The 24,782-nt window shown below is 35.2% G+C and overlaps 4 protein-coding genes and 3 pseudogenes across 4 annotated transcripts; 5 read left to right on the top strand and 2 right to left on the bottom strand.

The window, feature by feature from the left end:
• The first annotated feature begins 500 nt into the window (after positions 1 to 500).
• Positions 501 to 2,703, top strand: LOC120172299 (annotated as a pseudogene).
• Positions 2,704 to 3,628: 925 nt separating this feature from the next.
• On the bottom strand, positions 3,629 to 4,330 carry LOC120172343 (RING-H2 finger protein ATL5-like). Its single transcript, XM_039179822.1, has one exon. The coding sequence runs from the start codon at positions 4,319 to 4,321 to the stop codon at positions 3,692 to 3,694; it is 630 nt and encodes a 209-aa protein (XP_039035753.1). The 5' UTR covers positions 4,322 to 4,330; the 3' UTR covers positions 3,629 to 3,691.
• Positions 4,331 to 8,026: 3,696 nt separating this feature from the next.
• Positions 8,027 to 10,821, bottom strand: LOC120172300 (annotated as a pseudogene).
• Positions 10,822 to 11,541: 720 nt separating this feature from the next.
• Positions 11,542 to 14,266, top strand: LOC120172358 (annotated as a pseudogene).
• A 1,463-nt stretch (positions 14,267 to 15,729) lies between these two features.
• On the top strand, positions 15,730 to 16,635 carry LOC120172359. Its single transcript, XM_039179833.1, has 2 exons — positions 15,730 to 16,321; positions 16,624 to 16,635. The coding sequence occupies exon 1, from the start codon at positions 15,792 to 15,794 to the stop codon at positions 16,305 to 16,307; it is 516 nt and encodes a 171-aa protein (XP_039035764.1). The 5' UTR covers positions 15,730 to 15,791; the 3' UTR covers positions 16,308 to 16,321; positions 16,624 to 16,635.
• Positions 16,636 to 18,287: 1,652 nt separating this feature from the next.
• LOC120172360 (60S ribosomal protein L22-2-like) lies at positions 18,288 to 19,738 on the top strand. Its single transcript, XM_039179834.1, has 3 exons — positions 18,288 to 18,413; positions 18,501 to 18,745; positions 19,372 to 19,738. The coding sequence occupies exons 2-3, from the start codon at positions 18,516 to 18,518 to the stop codon at positions 19,514 to 19,516; spliced, it is 375 nt and encodes a 124-aa protein (XP_039035765.1). The 5' UTR covers positions 18,288 to 18,413; positions 18,501 to 18,515; the 3' UTR covers positions 19,517 to 19,738.
• A 1,726-nt stretch (positions 19,739 to 21,464) lies between these two features.
• LOC120172301 (putative S-adenosyl-L-methionine-dependent methyltransferase Mflv_0168) lies at positions 21,465 to 23,285 on the top strand. The gene is made up of 7 exons (XM_039179788.1): positions 21,465 to 21,603; positions 21,685 to 21,836; positions 22,279 to 22,399; positions 22,473 to 22,597; positions 22,682 to 22,810; positions 22,982 to 23,146; positions 23,235 to 23,285. Exons 1-7 carry the CDS (start codon positions 21,465 to 21,467, stop codon positions 23,283 to 23,285), a joined length of 882 nt encoding a protein of 293 aa, XP_039035719.1.
• The last annotated feature ends 1,497 nt before the right edge of the window (positions 23,286 to 24,782 follow it).

Here is a 24,782-nt window from a genome sequence, read left to right on the forward strand (position 1 = left end):
AATGGTATAATGCAAGTGGTTTAAAACTGCAAATCAAATATAGCTTAACATTACAGGGTTTATCCTCTGAAATTGCCCCCACAAACCAATTTAATATTACCTCACAAACCATTTAAATATTTAATCAATCAACTCTTCGTTAGATTTCGTTTTTATCATCTGATTATTTTTTAAGTTACACTTAACGTTGCATTTTGATTTTATTCTAATCATCAACAATTAAAAAAATTAGTAAAACTGTTGATGTGATATATTTTTCCAATAATGATGTAGCATTATCTTACGATGATATGTTAATATCGACATATAATTAAAATAAACCAAAATATAATATTAAATATAATTTTTTTTAAAATAATTGAATAAACAAAATAGAATTACAAAATTAATTGAACCGCTAAATAAATAGTTTGCTTTGGTTCCTTTTTCCCACTTTAAATACAACCTACTCATTAACACAAATTCTCAAAAAAAGAAAAAAGAGCTAAAAATTGAAAGCAATGGATTCCTCGCTCTGCTCCCTTCTAATAATCTTCATTCTTCTTCCTCTCTTCTTTTCTTCTTCTCTTGCAGATGCTCCGCCTTCCGCTCCCGTCTCACCGGGAACACTTTGCAAGTTTATTCCACCAAGATTTTAAATAGCGTTCACGTCACGTTTTCGGTCGCGTCGCATTTATCACGGTTGCGAAGATAACGAATGATATTGTGATTATTGCGGATATCACAATCGTGATTTTTTTTTCGAATGAACTGATTTTTTTTAATAAAAACTGTTTTTGAAATAAATTAACGAAATAATAGCGGCATTGCGATTGGCCGCGTTCTATTAAATTACGGTTGTGATCCGTCGTTATTGGTGTGATCCCGCTTTACACCGTTATTTTTTGCGATAGCGATTTTAGACACCGCCACGACTACGATACCACTATTTGGCCGCTATTTGAAACCTGTATTCCACGCCCTTCTTATTGCAGATCAGTTCTGCCCAACCACGCCACCGATGTCTACAACTATGGTCGATTCTCGATTCGCAAATCTGTCTCAATCTCTTAAATTCGTCAAATTGGTCGACAAGTACCAACAGAAATACCGACCAACGTTGTCGGTGTCCGCCATTCTTGCTTTGCAGGATTGCCGCTTTCTAGCTGGTCTCAGCATGGATTTCCTATTGAGCTCATATGACTCCGTCAATGCCACTAGTAGAACACTGTCTCCCGTCGATGCTGATGACATACAAACCTTTCTCAGCGCAATTTTGACCAACCAGCAGACATGTTTTGACGGCATACGATCCACCGCCTAGGCTTGGAGCATAAAGAACGGCCTGTCAGTTCCTCTGTCAAACGACACAAAGCTCTACAGTGTGTCTTTGGCTCTTTTCACGAAGGGCTGGGTTCCCAAGAAGAAGAAGAAAGCCGGGTGGGCATGGCAGCGTAGTAGTAAAAGGCAGCTCGGTTTCAAGCACGGTCGTTTGCATTTCAAAATGTCGAGCAAAACAAACACGATTTACGAGACCGTAAGCCGAAGAAATCTTCTTCAAACGAACAACGGTGGTGTTGAGGAGGAGGTGTTGGTGAGTGACATTGTGACGGTGAGTCTGGACGGTAGCGGTAATTTCACCACCATTACCAATGCTCTAACCGCAGCTCCTAACAACACCAATGGTTTAAATGGTTACTTCTTGATTTACATCACTGCTGGTGTTTATCAAGAGTAGATTTCCATTGTTAAGAATAAAAGGTAATTGATGATGATTGGTGACGGTATTAATCAGACAATAATCACGGGAAACCGCAGCGTCGTTGATGGCTGGACAACGTTTAACTCTGCAACCTTCGGCAAGTTTTAATTAAAAAAAGATATTTTAGCCCCTATTGTTTGTTCAAGTGATTACTTCGTGCGTTGATTGTTAGTTGGTTTTTATCTAAGAGAATTATTTTGATAAAAATCAAAATATTAGAGAGTAAAATATTAAAAGAATACAAGTTAAAGTGATATTTTATTCCTTAAAAAGGACATTTGAAGTAACTAAACTACCTTTAATCTGATAAATTTGGCTTAATATTACAGCTGTGGTGGCTCCAAATTTTGTTGCGGTGAACATAACATTCCAGAACACAGCCGGAGCAATCAAGCACCAAGCCGTCGCAGTTCGAAACAGGTCTGATTTATCAGCATTCAATAGCTGCAGTTTCGAAGGATACTTAGATACCTTATATACACATTCCTTAAGACAATTCTACAGAGAATGCAACATCTACGGCACTTTTGATTTTATATTCGGCAACGCTTCCGTTGTTTTCCAAAACTGCAACATATACCCTGAAAGCCGATGGATGGACAATTCAACGCCATCACCGCGCAGGGCCGGACCGATCCGAACCAGAACACAGGCACGTCAATTCACGACTGCAACATCATGGCTGCCGATGGTCTGGCACCGAGCAACACAATCTTCAGAACGTATCTAGGGAGACTGTGGAAGGAGTATTCGAGGACAGTTTACATGCAGAATATCATGGGGAGTTTGGTAGATCCAGCTGGGTGGAGAGCGTGGGACGGAGATTTTGCCTTGAACACATCATACTATGCTGAATACAAAAACTCGGGACCCGGTTCCAACATTTCACAGAGTTCCATGTAATAAATGCAACCGATGCAGCTAACTTCACTGTGTCTAGCTTCTTGTTGGGACACTGCTAGCTTAATATGGGCAAACTAATTAACAGTTGAGTTGAACGTTCATTCTTTCTTTTTTCAATGAAGTGAAGAATTATATTGAAGGTTTGATAGAAAACGGAATGCTGAACTGCTATGGACCGAGCAGTATAAGATTAATGCTAAACTGTTATTATTTTCTTCTTGGAATAAGACAAATTCCGTTATTGAATCCACAGGCACGAGAATGAAATTTCCTCGGAGGAATCACAACTAACAATAACGTTTTTTTACCGGAAACTGTTATTATCCATTGGATAATTTACACTTTTAGTACCTATATTATCACTTTTATTTGTTTTAGTGCCTAAATTACATTTTTTTCAAAATCATGTCTAACTTTTAGTTTAGGTTTCAATTTGATACCATATCGTTAAAAATTTTGCGACAGCGATGATATGGAAATATTTTCCATTTTTTTTATTATTCCACGCATTTTGTAATGTAAATTATTTGTGTATTTTGATGTGTCACATTAATTGTGTATTTTGGTGTGTCACATCAATAGTGTATTTCATTGTACAATGTTCACTCCAAAAATTTTTATTAAAATATATTATTCTTCTCATATGAATAGAGTTATTGAATTTAAAGATCATCTAAAATTTCATTCAATGTTTTGATCAATTTCAACATATTCGTTATTACACATACCTTTAGCTAGAGATTAGTGGTCTATTATTGGAATAGTGACCTTTATATAATGGTAAAGGTATCATCCGAAATCATTATTTTACAATGATATCCACTATTGTCACAATTACGATAATTCGACGTGACTGAAAATACGACTATATTTGCTTTTTAAATCTCTATACTAACCAAATTTCGTTGACAATTTGAAAAGTAGTTACCATAATGATAAAAACACTCTCCTATGTTTGACATATAAATGTGAAAGAAAAATACTTTTTTATGCTATACGCTCCGTATCCTTATTGGAACCTGGATCCGATTATCTAAACTCGATTCCTCATGGAGCTCCAGTGGGTACCTCCACAACAATTCCCACTAGCTCCAGTTTTTGCATGGAGCAACTCTCCAACTCTAATGACGACGACGACGAATAAGAAGAAAAAGAAGAAGAAAAAGGGTTTTCAATATCATCTCTAGCAGGCTCTGAGCCGGCAGTTTCAGCCACTGAGCCGGCGGTCTTCTCTGGGTTCATCGGTTTAACAGCTTGGATCGTAGCTCTACATAGTGGGCAATTAGAGTGACTATAAAACCACATGTCGATGCAGTCAACATGGAAGGTATGATTACACTCAGGCAAAACGCGTGTTTTGTCGTCGTTTTCGAACTCCGACAAGCAAACGGGGCAATCGAGCGGAGGGAAACAGCTGGCTTTGGTGGCGTAAACCATAATAGGGATGGTCTTAATGACGGAAGAATCCAAACCCTTGGAAGTGTTAGCGGCAGTAGAAATGGAGAGCAATCTCCGGGCACGGTGTCGCATGTAACGACGACGGGTGTCACGGAAGAGGATGCGGACGTAGTTGTGGAAGCAGAGAACGCTGAGTACTGTACCGAAGAGAATGAGGCCGGTGCAGAGCATAACTTTTCCATTAAGAGCATAATCAACGTGATTCCCTTGTAAATCCATTAAAGAAAATATGGAGAGAAAAAATTGTTGGATTATGGATATAAGAAAGGAAGTTCAGTGTTGGTTTTTGCTCTGTATTTGTAATTTATTTGATGGAAGATGGAACTAGCTTTTTACCTTAGGAAAAGGGAACACATTAAACTCTGTACGTCTGTGAATGGCCTATGAATTTACAGTTTGACGGAAAATTATAACACTCATAGCTAAGTCAAGTAAAGGGCGGGGCCTAATTCATGAATGAGATGGAAAAGTCAAATCCTCTCACGGCTTATATTTCTTATCCACTATAGTCATTATTAAGAACGGATGGACGATTTTACTGGAAAAATTATTTTTTTTAATAATAAATTTATCAAATTTTAAAGATCAAGACCTATTAAATAATTTCAATAATCGAAAGTTGTGTTCTACTTTTTAGATGTATGAATTCAAGTAGTTACGTCTATAAATGTGTGTTCGTTTTCGATGATTGACGAATATTTTTTACGTATACTAGCTGGTAATTAATAGTTGCAGTTCTTGGTGGATAACTTTTTTGAGTAGGTAAAGGACGGAAGCATTGATAGGGTTTACCCAAGTAGGGTTTGGCTAAATAAAATTTTTTGTTGCTGTATTTAACATAATATCAACGGTAAAATAAATAAATAGTTGGAATTTTATTTTTGACATTTCAAAATTCATGGTTTAAGCCTGCGTCAAAAATAGTCCATAAGACATTTCTTTTAAGTGCAGTTTCTGCAAAACTAATTCATAAAGAAAATCATAGATAAAAGAGATTGGGCACTGGTAGCTGCCCGCCCTAAACCAAAACCACGAGAAAAAAAGTTTGGATGGATAATCAACGTGGATTTAAAGGACACGAATCAATTTGCTTGACTTTAGGGGATATTCTCCCATGTTTAAAATAAATACAAATTTATTTAGCGATTTCAATCGTAAAACGGACTGTTACTTTTTTTAGAATATACGAATTTAAGTAGTTACGTATATAAAATGTGTGTTTTTATCGTTATCAATAACTATGAAAGATTTTAAATAAATACTACCTTATAATCATTGTAGTGAATAGCGAACATACATTAAGAAACAGCCCAGATTTTAGTTTATTTTGCTGGAAAACAAAAAATATATTAGATTGAAGTATCCCTGATTTTTTTACGTCAAAATTCAATTAAAAGACGACATCAAATTTGATAAATTTAATTTTTTAAATCTTAAATAAATTAGTGAATTAATCAAAATTGATTGTGATGTCAAACCTTGTCCAAAAGGGCTTGGTTGTAAAATTATGGGAAAACTTTAGTTTACTAATGGAAAAATGTACAGATAGATATCCTAAAAAGAGAAATAAACCTAAAGACAATGCTAGTGGTTTTTGTTGTGTCACATTAAGAGGTTTAATGTGATGAAACCTGTCTTAGATTCACAGAAGGAAAATGAAATGCTACCATCTTCATCTCTTCTTCTTATGATCATCCTTGCTGACAAAAAATATGAAGAAAAATAGAGCATTAAGAAGTTTGCAAAATCATCCTTTAAATTGAAGAAGCAGTTTTGTTCTTTTAACTTAGTTATAGCTAACCCAACAATTATTCTGGTGATTAAAAAGGAATCTTCAAGGCTTTGGGTAGGATTCTGAGGTTGAAAGGAAGAGATACGATCAATCTTAATATTCAAGCATGTCTATTCTTAACTCTTTTTATTACCATTGGAAGTTCAAACATTATGTATAGTATTTCTTGTATTTATATTGACAATTGAAACTTCAAACTTCTAAGAGTGAGGTACAAGGTGGGATCCAGGGCCGAAGCTGGGGCGGCGCGAACTGCGCGACCATGCAGGCCCCAAAAAAATCAAAAAAAAAGTGTATATATAGTGGCGTTTTTATATAAACGCCACTATAGATATACCTATTGCGACGTTTTTCAAAAAACGCCACTATTATTGTGCACCCAAAAAAGCCCAAAAATATATATATAGTGGCGTTTTTTCAATAAACACCACTATAGATGGACCTATTGCGACTTTTTTTTAAAAAACGCCACTATTGTTACCCCAAAATCGAATATATCTAAAAAATAGGGGCCTTTATAGGAATTTGTACAGGACCCCCGAAAACCTAGCCACGGCCCTGATGGGATCTCACAGGGGAAAGAAAAACTATAAGACTAAACCTACTTTTGTGTTTTGGTTAGTAGCTAAGAATAAACGTAAGTTCACATCCTTGTGCACTTGTTATTTATGCGTTGGGGTTTGAGATTAGCGTTTAATTACGTTAGAAATGATGGATGTTGTTTTTTTTAAATTGTGTGAATGATTATAAGGTAATATATGTTAAAAAATTATAATGGATATCACACACCTAGCAGTTATAGTTGTTCGAATCCGGATCCGTTTGACAAAATAGCATTCCCTTTTATCACTAAAGTCATTCAATGAATTCACTTTCTTGTGTACTTGTATACATATTTATATGCAGGAGTTTACTTTTTTGTCTTGAACAACTGAGAATAAAGGTAAGTTCACAATAAATTATGTACTCTTAATTTTGAAGTTTTAGATATTAAAAGTGTTAATACTGTTATTGTCAATTTTCCTGATAAGTCTAATGGGTAGAGAGGAAAAAAACTCTCTAGAATTCATAGAAGAAATAAATTATTGTTTGAAAAAAAACACACACAACTAAGAAATTCAAGATCATAATACCCTAACCAATGAACTATATTAGTGCAACCTTATGTAACATATTTTTTTAATCTATGATATTTTGTTCTTTATCCAACACATTCAATTGAAGTTATATCACAGTAACACTTTACGTAAATTAATTACTATGGTTTTTTTATAGAAGTTAGAGGTCTCATTAAAACTCCCTTCGTATTCGTCCACATACTAAGAAGTATGTTAACGAATATTGGAAAGAAGAAAATAGTGCCTCATATTTTATTGAATAAAACACCCATTACATATGAAAACACGAAATACCCTCAAACGGGGATAAACACCATTACAAAAAACATAATCACCAAAAAAATTAATTACTATGATCACAAGATCCAAACTCAATATATCAAGCCAATTATACACACAAGCTAAAATTTTGTTGAAACCACCACAATTAAATTTTAAATAATTTGATCAATGAGATGAAGAAATCATATCACTGGTGAAAAAACAAACTTTAGAATATTAAACTTTCTAAAACTTTAATTGACAAAAAAAACTAAGATTTGTTATTAAGATCTATTATATAATTGTAATTTACTCTTATTACAATTAATCAATGTATTTAGGGAACAATTAATAAAAAAAAAGAATGGTACAATACAATCATTCTATACTAGTATAGAGGGAGGTATACATGTAGATTGGGGAAGTGGGCATTGAAGGAAGGTATACCAAACCAAGTGCAAAGTAGCTGTAATTGTCATACGACCTTACTTGCCAAACCTATCCCCTGCTATATGAACCTCTATCTCCAACAAAATCTATATTTCAGCAAAGTTCATCGACTGCAAAAGGAATAAATAAAGCGCCTCACGTGGCACTTAAAACATTATAAAAATACACGAGATCTTTTAAGTTCAAATCTTGCAAATAGGGCAAATTAGGTTTAAAGAACCACTCTTTCTTCTACAATACTTGATCCAAATTAGTCTATTAATAGATCATATACAAGTAGTTATATCCAAATTAATACTCCCTGATAGATATCCACCAACAAAAAACAATGTTCAATCACTCTAAAAATATCCTTAAAAAACAAAGTTACAAAAGATTCCCAACCACGGAAGCGAAAGTAATGTGAAAAAAAAGGTTCTCATTTGGTTGATAACTTCTATCCCGGACATTTGGAATCTCAAACCCTGAAACCTTTGCTGCTCCTTCTTCCTCTAGCCCTCTCGGATTTCCTTCCCTTTGACCGCACATGGGGCTTGGTGTGGCTGTGTGGCACACCAGGAGCTGGTCCAAAGTGCTTCACAGCCTCACAGCCATTCTTAGGACCTCGGAGAAGAACCTACAGATTTTCAGAATAGAATTGAAGTCAATTTTCACCATTCCATTACCTGTATCAGTATTTGAAAGCAATTTTTTTGGTCAAAAACCTCAAATGAAAATGTTAAACCAAAAAGAGAAACAGGGAAATGGTATCAACGACATGATTCAAAGGGTATAGACTTGAAACATCAAAACATGTTACAAAGGCGGGACTGCATATATAAAAAGCTCCCAAAAATGGTTTTTTTCAGCTTACTAAATGATATTGTCTATGCATCCATGGCCCTAATTATAATGCACAGATCATTTAAATATAGTTGGTAAAAGAAAAGGTAATATAGGTTAAGCGCCAGAGTCTTTAGTTTCATACCAAACGTATTTTGACAGTAAAGATGAAAAGGGTGTCTTTACAACAAAATTGTCAAAGAGTTCAAATGTATTGAGATCATAACAAAGGACACGTGAGGCAAACAAAAAACAAATGCTATTGCATATGCATATCTGTTCCTCTCACCAAAAATCTCAATCAGACATCTATTTTAGTTGGTTGCATCTTGATTGAAGCCTATAGCCAAAATAAGATGGTAACACAAGATGAAAACAACAATCATTTAGAGACTAATAATACCCCATGGCTATATAAAATGCACCATTAAAGCTAAACCTCAACCACATTTTAGAATAGCCATAACCATACAGTGAACTACTCAAGTGACAAATGCAGGAAGAGGGAAGGGGGACACTTTTATCTATATACAACTAAGAAGCCAAATCCCGAAACTTCAACAATTTGAACCATCAGAACTTTGCAAATTAATACAATTTAAACTAGCTCGCCTATCTATCCTACCAAAAATAAATAAGACATTCGTATGCTAGAAAAAAACAAGTTAACAATTCCAACAAAAAACCAGATATTTCCAGTTTCAAGAAAAGAAGTAAACAATTGCAAAATCCAGACAACTGAAGTAGAAGTGTTGTATCATAGAACACAACATACTGTGTTCTGTCCAAGGGGAGCTCGAAGAGCAAGTTGGTCAAATGTTAAGCATTCACCACCGGCCTTCTAGATCCTTGCCCTCGCTGTCTCGGTGAACCTTAGCGCAGTAACCTTCAGAGCCGGAACCTCATACACACGAATGTCATCGATGACAGTCCCAACTACTAATACAATCTTATCTTCTTGACAGATCAAACCAAAAATAAGAACAATCACTCATCACAAAAAAAATCAATAAAAATCAGAAAAAAATACAAATGAAGAAAATCGTTACCTTCCCTTCATGAATTGAAATAATCTGGATAAAGACAACGGAGGCTTGTTGACATTACTCATAAAAAGCCGCTTCAAAATCAATGCATTGAATTTGCTGCCAGTTCTTCTTACCATAAATCGGTATAGCTAGTAATTGATAAAAAAAATCAATTTTCCTTCACTAACAAATCAAAAAAGAAGAAAGCACATCTAAACGACTGGGAAAGAGCAGAAACCTTGACGAGGAGCTTGAGGTAGATATCATCGGACTTGGGAGCAGTTCTTTTCGTCGTTTTGCTCTTGCCGCCGGCGACCAAATCGATACCCTGACATTGCAACGAAACGATAACTAATGTTCAAAAACAAAAATTAGAAAATAAAAAGAAAATGGCTTTGTGTGAGGGTTTCGGAGAGGAAAGAGATACCAATGCGGGTGAGGTGAAGCTGGTGCTGCTGCTGCTGCTGCTGCTGCTTTTGGAGGAGGGGAAATGCGCTGCTGTGAGAAGGAATTGGCCTTAACAACGCCCAAGTGAGAGCGCGCACTAGGGTTTTAGAATCTAGAGATGAAAGTAAAATTGGGTTTGAAATTAAGATCCATCTTTTTCATTGGGACCCGTGACTTAAGAATCCTGCCCTTTTGGTCTTATAAGGGCCAGAAACGGATTACAAAGCGCGAATGAAGAGAATTGCTTAGAGGCCCAGTTTTATGTTTTTGATTTATATTGAACCCAAGTTAGTAGGCTATTCCGAGAGTGTCGAAGTACTTGGTTAAATTTAATATTTTTTTGGATAAGAAAAAATTTTATTATCCAAAAAAGCAATGTAGCTACAACAATCAATGGTTAGTCTATACCCAGTAGTAGTATAAGTTACAATTAACATTATCGATTATATTAATGTTTTTGTCTCTAAATTGAATTCGGACAAGCTCTTTGATGGTTGATAGAATTTGTTCGACTTCTCTAGATCCTCGATGAATGATTTTTCTATTTCTCTCCTTTCAAATCGAATAGATGAACGAAGTCTAAGCAAGCTTCAATAAGGTGGAAAGAAGAGATTTACCTTTCCATTCATTACAAGCCCAATTAATCGTTGCTTCCCATGATATGTGAGTTACTCGCATATGAGAGAGATTAAGAATGGAGCTCCATAAAGATTTAGTAAAGTTGCAGTCAGCAAATAAATGATCCCTTGTTTCAATAGTCTCGTTACATGACACACAACTGCTATCATTGATGATTCCCATCTAAGATAGTCTTTCTCGAGTTGAAAGTCTGTCCAAGATGGTCATCCAAGTGATCGTACTGATTTTTGGATGTGAGAAGGGAACCATATGATGTTGTGCCAATTTACCTTGTTTATTTTGTCTCTAACAGCTTCCCAAACATCTTTAATAGTTTTAGTTTCCGCATTGAGAATGGAAAAAGCAGTAAATCGAAGTTTTAGTAATCTCTTGATGCTTCAGCTGTGAAAAGCTTTTCCAGCCATGTCCTTGAAGTTTTAGTAAATTTAATATTTACTAACTTAAAATAATATATCTTTTATTTATATTATATTTAATTTTTATTATAATATTTATTTTACATTTATTTATTATATATATAAATAATAATATTTATTAGTTCGTTTAATTATATTTTTAGAGAAAGTGAATAAAACAATAGAGAAATTGAGAAGTTCCTTTGGTCCACTTAGGTCAGAAAATCTTGAAGAACAAAATTTAAATAATATATGAGTCATTGTTGTTTAGTTATAAAGTCAGGAAGAAGACAATAGGTGTCTCAATCCCACTTAACAAAAAGATAACATCACCGCCTCGCTTGCCGTAGACGAATTTTCATCGGATTCGGATGTGTCCAACTCTGATAAGCTACTCTATTTATCTATTATTATTTTAATATTTTCCATATTACCTATATGCCCCCACCATTACTGTCACCCCAAATATAACTGAATAACAAACATATCTGATATATCCCTCTCCTCTCTGTCCAAATATCACCCATTCTCCCATTCCGTACCCAAAAAAATGAAGTCAGTGAGGTCCCGCCGCAAAGTGGCGGCAACCGCCGTCGATGGATGCGACTCCGGAGAAAAACCGGAACAGCTCCTCCTTTCCTCCGCTATCTGTAACGGCGAGGACCTCGGTCCTTTCGTCCGCAAAGCTTTCGCTTCCGGTAAGCCTGAAGCCCTCCTCCAACTCCTCCGTTACTTCGCTCGTTCTAAAGAGTCCGAGATTGAACAAGTTTGTAAAGCTCACTACCAAGATTTCATCCTCGCCGTCGATGATCTCCGTTCTCTTCTCTCCGACGTTGATTCTCTCAAATCGTCTCTCTCCGATTTCAACTCAAAACTACAATCCGTCGCCGGTCCTCTCCTTTCTTCCCTCGATTCCTTTGTCGAAGCTCAAAACGTTTCAAACAACGTGGACACCGCTTGCAATCGGTGACCACGTGTATTAAGGTAATTGAGCTTTGCTCGAGAGCGAATCACCACCTGTCGAAGGGAAGTTTCTACATGGCCTTGAAATGCTTAGACTCGATGAAAACGTATTTTTGGATAAAACGCCGTCGTCTACTCTAAAAAGGATGCTGGAGAGGAAAATTCCAGAGATTCGGTCTCATATTGAGAGAAAAATAAGCAAAGAGTTCAGCGATTGGCTTGTGGAGATTCGCGCGGTGAGTCGCAATTTAGGGCAATTAGCCATCGGAGAAGCCTCGGCTACTAGGCAACGCGAGGAGGACCTGAGAATCAAGCAAAACCAATCCGAAGAACATGGTCGATTCAGCTTGAGAGATTTCGTTTACGCTTTACAAGAAGATGATGACGAAAATGACGGTTATGAGGGTAATAGCGGCTTGTCAGGCCTTGATTTAGCTCCTCTTTATCGAGCTTACTATATCCATCAAACTTTAGCACTCGAAGATCAATTTAAGCATTATTACTTTGAGAACAGGAAGCTCCAACTAACGTCAGATTTTCAAGTATCTTCCATGGCTCCCTTTCTTGAATCGCATCAAACATCTTTGCACAAATCGCTGGTTTCTTTACAAATCGAAAATCGATCGTTGAAGAGTTTTAAGGACAGGAGGGGGCTTGATTTCTAAAATGGACGTTGAGAATTTGTGGGAGACTGCTGTTACTAAAATGTGCTCGGTTTTAGAGGATCAGTTTTCTAGGATGCAGGCTGCTAATCACTTGTTACTGATCAAGGATTATGTCAGTTTGTTCGGAGTTGCTATGCGTGGATATGGCTACCTTGTTGATTCATTGCTTTATGTTTTGAACAAGCATAGGGATAAGTACCATGAGCTATTGTTATCTGATTGTAGAAAGAAGATTGCAGAAGTACTTGCTGCTGATAAATTCGAGCAGATGTTGATGAGAAAAGAGTACGACTACACGATGAATGTGTTGGCTTTCCATATACAAACATCAGATATCGTTCCTGCATTTCCTTATGTTGCACCATTTTCATCTACCGTGCCTGATTGTTGTCGGATCGTGAGGTCTTTCATTGAAGATTCTGTTAGTTTTATGTCTTGTTGCGGCCAGCTGGATTTTTATGATGTTGTTAAGAAGTACTTGGACCAGCTTTTGAGTGAGGTTCTAGATGGAGCTCTTTGAAGCTTATTAATTCATCTGTCCATGGGGTTTCTCAGGCAATGCAGGTTGCAGCCAATATTGCAGTCTTGGAGCGTGCTTGTGATTTCTTTTTTCGTCATGCTGCACTACTTTCGGGTATTCCTTTGAGAACGGCGGAAAGGGGTAGGAGGCAGTTTCCTCTTAATAAAGCCCGGGATGCTGCGGGAGATATGCTGTCTGGGATGCTCAAGACAAAGGTTGATGGTCTGATGACATTGATTGAGAATGTGAACTGGATGACCGATGAACCTTCACAAACCGGTAACGAATATGCAAATGAAATTATAATATACTTGGAAACACTTGTTTCTACCGCTCAACAGATATTGCCTACTCAAGTTCTGAAAAGAGTTTTACAAGATGTCCTTTCTCATATATCAGGGAAGATTGTTGAAGCTTTACTTAGTGATTCAGTTAAGAGGATCAATGTGAATGATATCTTGGGGATTGATGTAGATATTCAAATGTTAGAATCTTTTGCAGATAACCTAGCTACTCTGTTCTCAGAAGAAGGGGATAACATTCAGTTGAAAAATGGATTTGCAGAATCAAGGCAGTTAATCAACTTGCTTTTAAGCAATCATCCGGAGAATTTTATGAATCCAGTGATCCGAGAGAGGAGTTACAATGCCCTTGACTACAGGAAAGTTATGGCAATCTCTGAGAAGTTAAGGGATCCTTAAGATAGGCTATTTGGAAGCTTTGGAAACAGGGGAGCCAAGCCGAACCCAAAGAAGAAGCCTTTGGATGCATTGATAAAAAGACTCAAGGATGTGAACTGATGCGGCAAGGACTTGCATGTATGTTTCTGTTCTTTTTTCCTTCACCTTTGTTGACTGCAATTGCCATTATTTCCCAGTAGTTCATTGCTAATTTATTTGCTTCATAGATGGGCACTGCAGTTGGTTATTCCTAGTTTTATTAAGTTAATAGATGTGAATTGGAAATTCTTTTCGTATATATCATTTGTATGCATATATACCATCAGTTTTATTGAATTCTTTTTGACCATGGGACGAGCGTGAATTTGTTATTGCAAATTGCATCAACACCCTTTGGTATTCTTGGCGTTTAATTTGAACATCTTTTATGTATGATTATCCTAACCAGACAAAAATGAAAATGTCTGTCTTCCAGCCCACGACTCAACTCGGTTGGACTCTGTTTTTTGGTGCACTAGCTGAAGCTCAGCAGCAGCCACATCTGACTTTTGCACTCGAAAAATATTCAAAATTTCCCTTATCCCATCACAACAAAGATCACTACTCAATCAACTCCAAAAAACCAAAGATTTCCTCTGGCGTTTCCAAGCGGAATCCTACTCTTCCTCACTCTAATTTCCCCCTAAAATTTTAAAATTATGTGTATTGAAAATCTGTTTTCACGCCCCTTTAAATTTTATAAGTTTGTATTTTCCTAAAATTTTAAAAGTTCACCCTCTAAGGGCGGATGTACTTGACTCTATAGAAGAGTCATTGCACAGTCATTATTTTGAGAAAATTGTTAAATTTAGTTTTAGTTTAGTTTACTAATAAGAATAGGAAAAAATAAGAAAATTTATACATCTTACTTTTTTTAGAATCAAGTATTAAAATTTTAAACCCATTTTTCAATTTTAGATACGTGCCCCTATAACAAAATTATGCATCGGTCCTGCCCACCAGCTTCTTCATTTGCCATTGCCGATGACGAAAGCCTATCAGCATACCAAGCTCTTCTAATACGACTTCCCAATAAGCAATCTTCCCATTGGCGTGCTTGGGTAATTGAACAGAGAAACAGGCGAGTTTTCAGCATATTTGAGCGGAACCTGAAACTTCCCATTGAGTATTTCCAACTCAGCTTATTTGAAGGGTGTGATCGTTAAGGTTCTCTTCTTCCGGCTTAACATGGTTGAAGTGACACATGATGGTGATCAAATGGAGTTCTCCATTGGGCTTGCGTCGGCTATAACTTCCCTATTGACAACTTTTATGACTTATGAGTGTACTGCAATCACTTAAATGCTTCGGTGTCTTCTATTTAGGTAAGTACTGATGTATAGTTACTAGATGGTTCATAATTAGGTACTGTTAGGGTATATTTGTGATTTCCAGAGTTCTTGGGAAATCTGTATCATCAGTAGGCCTAAAACCCATTTCCTGAATTGCATTCTTCACTTTTTATCTCCACTAAGTTTTCAAATATAAATTGTATTCCACTCTTCATTTCAATATAAATTTTAATTTAGAACAAATTCCATAAGCGTGATTTAGAAGCAATAACACACTCTAATTAATATTTAAATAATTAAAAAAACAAAACGATATATATATAATATTTTTCAAAAAAATCATTTATAAATTAAAAAGAATTTACAAGGTTAACATTGGGAGCTTTCATGTGATTTTTTTGGCAATGAAAATGTATATAAATCATATGGAAAATGTACCTACAATACATTTGAAATCTATGTCCTTTATGGCTTAACAACGTGCTGTCTGACACCCAAATCTTACCCCCTAACTCGATCATTACTCATTCATTTGCCCCCCTCGCTTCTAACTTGCGAGTTGCAAATCCATTTTCAATATGGCTCTCCATCTAACCACCATTTTCACCGCCGCCCTCCTCCTCCTTCTCTCGCCACTCGCATCCTCAACGCTCCTCCCCGTCACCGGCGGTGAGGCACTCTCACCCTACGAAATCCTCCAAGGCTACAACTTCCCCGTCGGTCTTCTCCCCCGAGGCGTCTTAAAGTACGATCTAGACGAGTCCACAGGCTGCTTCCATGCCTACTTAAACAGTTCGTGTAGCTTCGGACTGCAAGGATCCTATCAACTCAAATACAAATCGACAACCAGTGGGATCATCTCCGAAAACAAGCTCAAAAATCTCAGTGGAATAAGCGTCAAAGTCCTGTTTTTGTGGCTGAACATTGTGGAGGTTGTTAGAGATGAAGACGAGCTGGAGTTTTCGGTAGGGATTACATCTGCTAGCTTCGCTATTGATAACTTTTATGAGTCCCCACAGTGTGGGCGCGGCTTTGATTGCGTTAATGGCAAAGTAAGCAAGCTTAGAATTAAGTCTTCTTTTTCATCAATCTAGACGATTTCCTGGGGGTAAATAATTAAATTTTTGAATCGGATTGGGATGGTGGGTTGTTTTCATCTTCGCTTTAATTGAATTGGGTTTTAGTTGCATATCGAAATTGATTTTCAACTCTTTGACTCGTTTAGAATTTGAACTCTCTGTATTTTACTTATGTTTATGTGATTGGTATCAGTTCCATACTTCCATTACTTGGTTTAGTGAAGGATTGATCAACCACAGATTAGTGCCACTTTTTTCTTTAACGCTATGAGCAAGATAATTTAGAATACACTGAAACACTAGTGCAACATTTCTTAATGTATTGAGTCAGACTCAAATAATTTAGAATGCTAAGACCATGTTAAGTAGATTCTCATCCTGTTATATGACTTTGTATTGAGTCAGGCTCGGATTAATAGAAAGGTAAGTTAATCGGATCCAGGGTTTAGCATCAAATTCTAGTATGAGCACCACACAAGCAGGTTCATAATTTTTCTAGTTCTTTCATATATAACATACTTCTAGGTTTGGTCTTCTTATGCATGATGGAGGACTACAGTAGAGATGGAAATAGTGAATGTTGTGGGAGGTGGAGAGGTAATTGCAGACTAGGGATTAGTAGTACATTGAGGGCAGAAATGAGAACCGTAGTCGGACTTTCGAATCCGGAGTTGAACTCTCTACAATATTTGAAGTGCTATTTTAAGACCATCTATGTGAACTCCACAGTATGGAACTATGGAAAAATCTTTGTTACACATTCTGGAGGCACCCTGAAAACTTCAATCAGAAAAAACATCATTTAAGTAGCTCGTTGTGGAGTTTTCCGTCGCCTAGCATGATCCTAGCTTCAATTACTTCATAGAAGATTGCATATCTCGAGTAGTGTGATAGTCATATAGGTCTGCATATGCAATCAAGGTTCTGATCACATGACTGTTAAAGCCTGCCAAGTTCAAAAGATGTGAATTAGATCAGCTCATCGGGTGTAATGTTGTTTCTAGCTGCATTTCTCAAGTGAAAATCAGTGGAAATTAATTAGACACGATTGGTATTGTAATTTGTTTGCAGCTTTCGTTTTGGTTTGTTTTGCCTTGCAAATTTGGCGTCTCTTCAGTAAATAGTTTTTGCTTCAATCGCTCTACTGGTAATTTTATCTCTCATCGAGTACTTGTAATCTTTAAATATTTTTTCCCTTTTGATATTAGGCTGAAATTTTTTGATAAAAAGAAATTTGAAGTGTCGCAATTTTGATAAGGAATTAGTCTCTGAATTTTAAAAGTGAGCAAATGAGAACAACAAGCGACTATGTTCATTTTTTTCATCTATTTGCCCTACTTTTGGTTTAATTATAAATAAATATTTGAAATATGTCTATTTAAAAAATAATTGCTGGTTAAATGATGATTAAAAAGTATCAAATGTTTTTTTTTTTGTTTAAATTTGATTTCTAATTTAGAAAATAATAAAAGATGAGGTGAATATTCCATGTATTAATATTTTAATAGTATATGGTTCGAGTATCATATTATGTCTTAAATAAATTTAATCGAATCTAAATTTAAATTTTTATGATGGCATTTCTCGTTTGCTTCTCCTATCATTTTCATTTAAATTTACTTCAAATATAAAGGTTGTCAATACCAAAATGACATATTACTAGACACCGATAATTTTGGGGCAATTTGAGATAGAGATGATAGTTTTTGAGAGTAAAATCTATCCATACACATTTATATAAAACGATAAAAATAAAAGGGTTTACCTTGCTAGCTCTGCAGACAGGTCAGTGGCTCTTGCCATAATTAATTAAGGCTCTATACGATTCATTCTCTAAATTATAGTAATCGTGTTCAGTCAAATTTAATTATTTTTGAAAGATTAAAAAATAAATTTTAAAAAATATAAGGACAAAATTAACAAAATAATAGTTTTCAGTCATTATTATATATCTTCTTTTAACCCAAAAAGCCCAAACCTTACAGGAACCAAAGCCCAATCGCAGCACCGGAAAGGCGAAAAACCCTAGTTAGCATTCCGTATATCTTTTTGTCTCTGCTCCAATCAAACCATCTTGTAACATCGCCGTTCATTAGCTCCAAATCGCAGGGACAGCCTAAGGTACTCTCTGTATAACTGCCTTCCTTTCATTTGTTCATTTTCTCTTTACCTTTTCCTTCTAATTGATTGCACTCGTTGAAAACGCAGTGAGTTGGTGCGAAGATGAGTCGCGGGGCAGCAGCTGGACCTAAGGGAAAGAAGAAGGGAGCATCCTTCACCATCGATTGTTCGAAGCCGGTCGAAGATAAGATCATGGACATCGCTTCTCTGGAGAAGTTTCTTCAGGAAAGGATCAAGGTTGGCGGTAAGGCCGGTGCTCTCGGCGACTCCGTCACAGTCACCCGCGAAAAGACTAGGATCACCGTTTCCTCCGACTCTAACTTCTCTAAGAGGTGTTTTCTCTATTTCTCCTTTTTTATCTTTTTGTTGTATTATTGAAATGTTCTGAATTCTTAGATCGTAAACTATGTTTGATTCTTAAGCAATCAGGTATGAGTGAACTCTTTTAAATTTAGAGCTAGACTTAGGTTTAAAGGTCAAGGCCGTTGATGAAAAGTTTTGAAGCTTGGTTCTCAAAAACATTCGCAGTGGCTGCTCGAGAGCTTTTGCCTTTCACCTGGCTTTTGAGAGCTACTGCTGCTTTAATTCTTCCTCGGATGCCCAAGGTCTTGATAATGTAGTTTTTTACTCCATTGTTGTCCGTTTTCCACTTCCAGAGTGGATATAAATTGAATTAATTTTAGGAATATGACGTTTTGTGAGCTCTATTTGTGAATTGAATCATTTTAAGAAAATGGTTTTGTTTATTAGGTGAACTTCATGATTTTAGCTGCTTTGTAGTATGTACTATAAAAAAAAGAACTTTGCTTTAAGATCAATGGTTAAACTCTTCTGCTTTGATCCTTGATTGTCTGATACTATCTCAGAAGTTTTGGGTTCTTTGTTTAAAATGGGGAAGAACTTTCTCCTTTTTTTAAAGCTGGAGTTGAGTTTTTGCTGATGGTTGTCTGGTTTCCAGGTACCTCAAGTATTTGACTAAGAAGTATTTGAAGAAGCACAATGTCCGGGACTGGCTTCGGGTGATTGCTTCCAACAAGGAGCGGAATGTTTATGAACTCCGCTACTTCAATATTGCCGAGAACGAAGGTGAAGAAGAAGAATGAAGATTCAGTTCGGCCCCGTTTCTTTGTTACCATTCTGGGTTTTTTTTTTTGAGGGAACTTCTTTATATTCAGGACTTATTTGGGGTTGCTTTTTGACCCCCCAACTTTGTTTTTCAATCAAGTTTTGGTTGCTGATACTTAATTCCATTGTTTATGTATTAATCTGTTAGATGCTATCAAAAGGATGCATATTTCTTTCATGAGTTCATTGTTAGAGCTCTTAGTTGATCTTACACCACGGGTTTTTCTATTATTCTGTGGCCTTGTTAAATCAAATTGCTAATACCAAAAAAAATAACTTTAAAAAACTATATATAAAATATGAGCAGCGAAACTCAATTAATGCTTTCACATATAAAATACATTTTATTTTTTTATTAATATATGTCTCAATTAAGTAAACTCTGATTTATAAGGGCTAGTAAGATGCATAATTTACAATTTTTTTACTTTGACAATTCCATAGAATTTAAGCTTAATTATTATATACTTGGTTGATTTATATATAAACTTTGGTGAGCAAGATACCATATTCTGTACATGACTTGATACAATAAATTATTTTTATGCAAGGAAGAAGAAGAATACCAAATTATATATAAACTTTGTTTCTATTTATTGTTATTTTTAATATTTAGGTTTTATTTTTTATTTGTTGAGTCACGCTGTTGCACTCATTGATAATCGGGTTCTTCTTGTTTACAATGCTGTCGACAAATCAAATTCAATTGTTATAATCGTTTTATCATAAAATAAAAATATATATATATATAATCAACTTAGACACTAAAATTAATATCTTATTTTAAGTTAGAATTTTTCACCATGGGTTAAATCTATTTTTATTTCATTAGGCAGTTTTATTTCAGTTTTTACAATATTTTAATTCACTTTAAATATTTTTTTTCTTTACCAAGGATCTTAATCCTACGAGTTTGACTTCATCTTCCTCTTTTCAACTGCCAATGCTCTTGATCAACTTTTAAAGAAAAAAGGTCAGTAAAGCTATATAAACCATCGGGAGAGAGAGGAAGACCACCGTGGACGCCTACAGCTAGCCTTTCAGCAAAGGGCGGTCTACCCTCTCTGGCAGGCCGGTAAGCAGGTGGGACCCCTCGCACCGTCATGACATAGGTCTGAAATACAGAAGAATGGTAGTTCCAGGGGTCCGTTAGGACCTGGTTTTTCAAAGCCAGGCGAGTATCTGAAGCCCAGTTTAAATTATTTTTATTTATTTTCGAAGATGTAAGTCTAAGCATTCATCATTAGTTTTTATATCCAATAATTTAATTATCCAGCCTTACACTTTTTTTTACTAAATTTATTTTTATTTTAGGCTTAGAATATTATTTTTTATGATTTCGGTGCCTGACAATGACTCATTTAGCATCACTCTTTTTAATAAATACTTAATTTTTTATATATATTTTTACTAATAACCTGTAGCCATATATGAAATGCTTTGTAGTAATCTGGTGATGCTCAAAAAATCGAAGAAATATTTATTCACATATAATATATATTATATTAAAACACAGCCAACACAAATAAATATTAGAAAAAGTAACTTCAACGAGAAATTGAAAACAATAAGAGATAGACAATTAAGAACCAAATAAAGCTTAAAAGCAAGTGTAATAAATATATTTTTTTTAAAAAATTATAATTACTTAAATAGAAATGAAATAAAAGAATATAATTACTTTATACAGTCTTTTCTACGATCCGCTGCTTCATCTTTCTTTTCTCTCTTTTCTTGTAAATTAGGTACCGTAATATTAGGTACAGAGAAATATTCTACACCTGTTTCACCATTATATAGTGCACTGACTGTTGAATACAAATTTACTGAAAGTTTCTCTGAACTCAATCAAGATCCTCTAAAACTTTATCAAAATCCAGAAACCTGATGGGATGTTTACTAAAATTTGCATGTTTGCCAATGCCGATGTCGAAACTCAACTGCAATAACAACAGGACGAGGAACGCGTGGTTATTCAAAGCTCAACTCAACGATGAAAACGACCCCTTGCTCCGATCAGCCATCCATTCGGCTTCTCTTCGTTTCCAGGAGACCCACAAACGAGGCAATCAGTAATCCGATTCTTGGTTTTATGACACTTGTGGCTAAAGCTTAATCATCATTTGTTTTTGTATTGCATTTGCAGAGCCTCTGTTTGCTGATCCGTATGCAGGGTGCTTTGTTCCACCTCACACTCGGATGGATTTGGAGAATCCTTTGAAACATTACTGCATTGCAACCAAGTTCATCGATGATAAGCTGCTTCGTACAGCGAACCACATGGACGGCCTTAAACAGGTGTTTTCACTAAACCCGGGGTTAATACATAATGTCAAAATTAACTGAACATTTATTTGAATGGTATTTTATTTTTATATTTTCGAAACATTTTAATTTTCAACATTTTAATTTTTGATCAAAACGATGAAAATCGTTAATTTACTAACGATCGACGTATTTTACTAACATGATAATTTTGTGTTAAATTGCTAACATATCATATGTCAAGTCACTTAAGATAATGACATGACATGTCATGTGTCACTTCATCGAGGAGGGTGATGTTGCATATAACACTTTAACAATTAAGCAAGTGTAAAAATATTATGTCCCATTGGATTACAATGCTAAAAAAAAGAATACGAGTTAAAATAATTATTAAAATAAAAGTTGGAGGACTAATTTTAACATTTTGCCCCATTGGAGAAGAATTTTAAACTCTTTTCATTACGAATTGCAGGTTGTGATCTTATCGGATGGGATGGATACTCGGCCATATAGGCTTAACTGGCCGAGCTCCACCATCATATTTGATATTTCTCCTGACAGAGTCTTCCAAAAAGCAGCTCAAAAGCTAAAAGGTACCCAAACTGCTGGACTTATTCTGCATATTTTGCTACATGTAACCGAGTAAATCTTGTTTAAACAAACTAGGTGTTGGGGCTAAGGTCCCAAGAAACTGTTTGTACCTTCATGTTCCACTGGAATCTACCGATATTCAACAGGCATTGCGCGCCACGGGCTTTAACGGAAATCGACCGAGCATCTGGGCTATCCAGGTTTTATGAGGCTTATCCTCCCTCTGCATATTCTAAAGAAACAACTTTCTCAAGTAATTTCCTCTGCTTTCATGTTGTTGGTAGGGACTTCCTGTGATGACTTTGGCAAGGTTTGAGGAGATTTTGTCCACAGTCAGTGGTATGGCTATGAAAGGAAGTGTCTTTCTAGGGGAGTTGCCTGCATGGTTGGCCGAGACCGAGTTCGGTTCGAAGGTATGTTGTATGGTTGGTGGTGAACTTAATACTTCAGTCATACGAGAATTCGAAATTTTCAAAAGATGACCGCCTCCTTGGTCCATCCATGTATGCCATTACTTGGATTGCTTTTGTTGTTCAAGGAAACACGAGCCATGATGTCTGGTGTTTTTTTTTTTTGTGTTGCAGTCTAGTACAGGGGAATGGATGGGCAATCTTTTTATGAGCAATGGTTTCAAGGTAGAGATGGTTAGGTACAATGATGTGGCTAAAAGTTTAGGTAAGGCAGTGAAACCGGGAGAGCACAAGAACATACTGTTCGTCTCGGAACAATTGCGGTTTTCTAATGCTCAGGTAAGGGCTATTTAAGAGTATCTTCGATGATTATAGCAACACCTTGTTCATATGCTCACTGATGGCATTGTTTGTTATGAATGAAAAGATGGAAACTAGGAGGGCAGAGATGCAGGAGGAAGGTTTTGAGGAGCATTGAATGAACGTAAATACAAAGGAGTTGTTTTCTCCTTTTGGTTTCATCCCAATTTCCTAGTTGTACATAATAATTGAAGGCTTGCTGTTTTGGTAGTCTATTCAAGGGTCAGACTTATCGGTTTAAGTTCGAAGGTCAGTTTCATATTTACAAGCTTCCAAATATTTTATAAATATTAATTTAATGAAATATATGATTTTATAAATATTAAGTTAAAAAATAAATGTTTTTTTAAAAACAAAGCAATAAGATAAGTCTATTGAAAACAAGTTTGGAAATACGACATGTATTAGTTTCATGTGTAAACTCTATCCAACCAATAAAGACCTCCAACAAGAGCTAAAGTGAAGCTAAATTTTCAAACAAGGGCCTAGTGTTTAGAGGTTGCTCATATTAGGGTCTAACTTTTCGAAACGATAGGATAAAGATATGATGTTTTCAAATATATTTAAATAAGATCTTAACTTCTGCTCGTTCGAAGATGAGTTTAACATTTTGTTTTTAATATATTCAAATAATTATTGATTTTTACATAGTTATAAATTTAGTCATTAATATTTTTTTCGTTTTGTTGACTTGACTTTCAACCTTTAAAATTTAATCAGATTACTATTTTTGACAAAAAGTTGATTGAACCATTAAATTTTTAAGGGAACCGGTGTGAAAGTTTGTGTTATAGTCCCTGCATATTTCATTGTAAAACTAGATGATTTTTAAAATTTTTGAGGACTTCTTTGAATCTTTAACAATTTTTATATTATATCCTTTCAAAAATTAATATATATATATATATATATATATTTAATTTTCCTAAGTTGCTACATAATTTGAAACTAGATGATTTTTAAAATATTGGGTCAAAATGATAAAAGGGTAAACTACACATTTAATACCTAAACTATTAGTTTTGGTCTGCTTTAGTGCTTAAATTGTTAATTTTTTCAAAATCATATCAAACGTTTAGTTTTTGTTTCATTTTAGTATCCCGATGCTAAAATTTAACTGATTTTTTGTACACGAAATTTTTTCATGGGTAAATTACATCATTTATCCCTTAACTATCTTCTTACTCCTATTTTGGTCATTAAAATTAAAAAATTCAATTTAAAATCCCAACTTTCAAATTGCTCATGTTTTAATCACTCTAATTTATTTTATTAATAATATTTTGTGGCATGATATTTTTTATTATTTTATTAATAATATTTTGTGACATTATATTTTTTTATTTTATTAATATATAATTAAAATAAAAAATTAAATTTGAAAGTTAGAGTGATTAAATTAGGAGTAATTTGAAAGTTAAGTAATTAAAAAAATAAAATTCAATGACCAAAATAGAAGTGAGAAGATATTTAAGGGATGAATTATGTAATTTATCCATAAAAAGTGTCAAGTTGTAACCGTTCATTAAGTTTTTAATGGCGAGATATTAAAATGAAACAAAAACTAAACGTTATGTATGGTTTTGAAAAATTAAAAGTTTAGGTACTAAAACGG

Source organism: Hibiscus syriacus, unplaced genomic scaffold (genome assembly GCF_006381635.1).
Source record: "Hibiscus syriacus cultivar Baekdansim isolate YM2019G1 unplaced genomic scaffold, ASM638163v2 tig00111848_pilon, whole genome shotgun sequence".
Lineage (NCBI taxonomy): Eukaryota > Viridiplantae > Streptophyta > Magnoliopsida > Malvales > Malvaceae > Hibiscus > Hibiscus syriacus.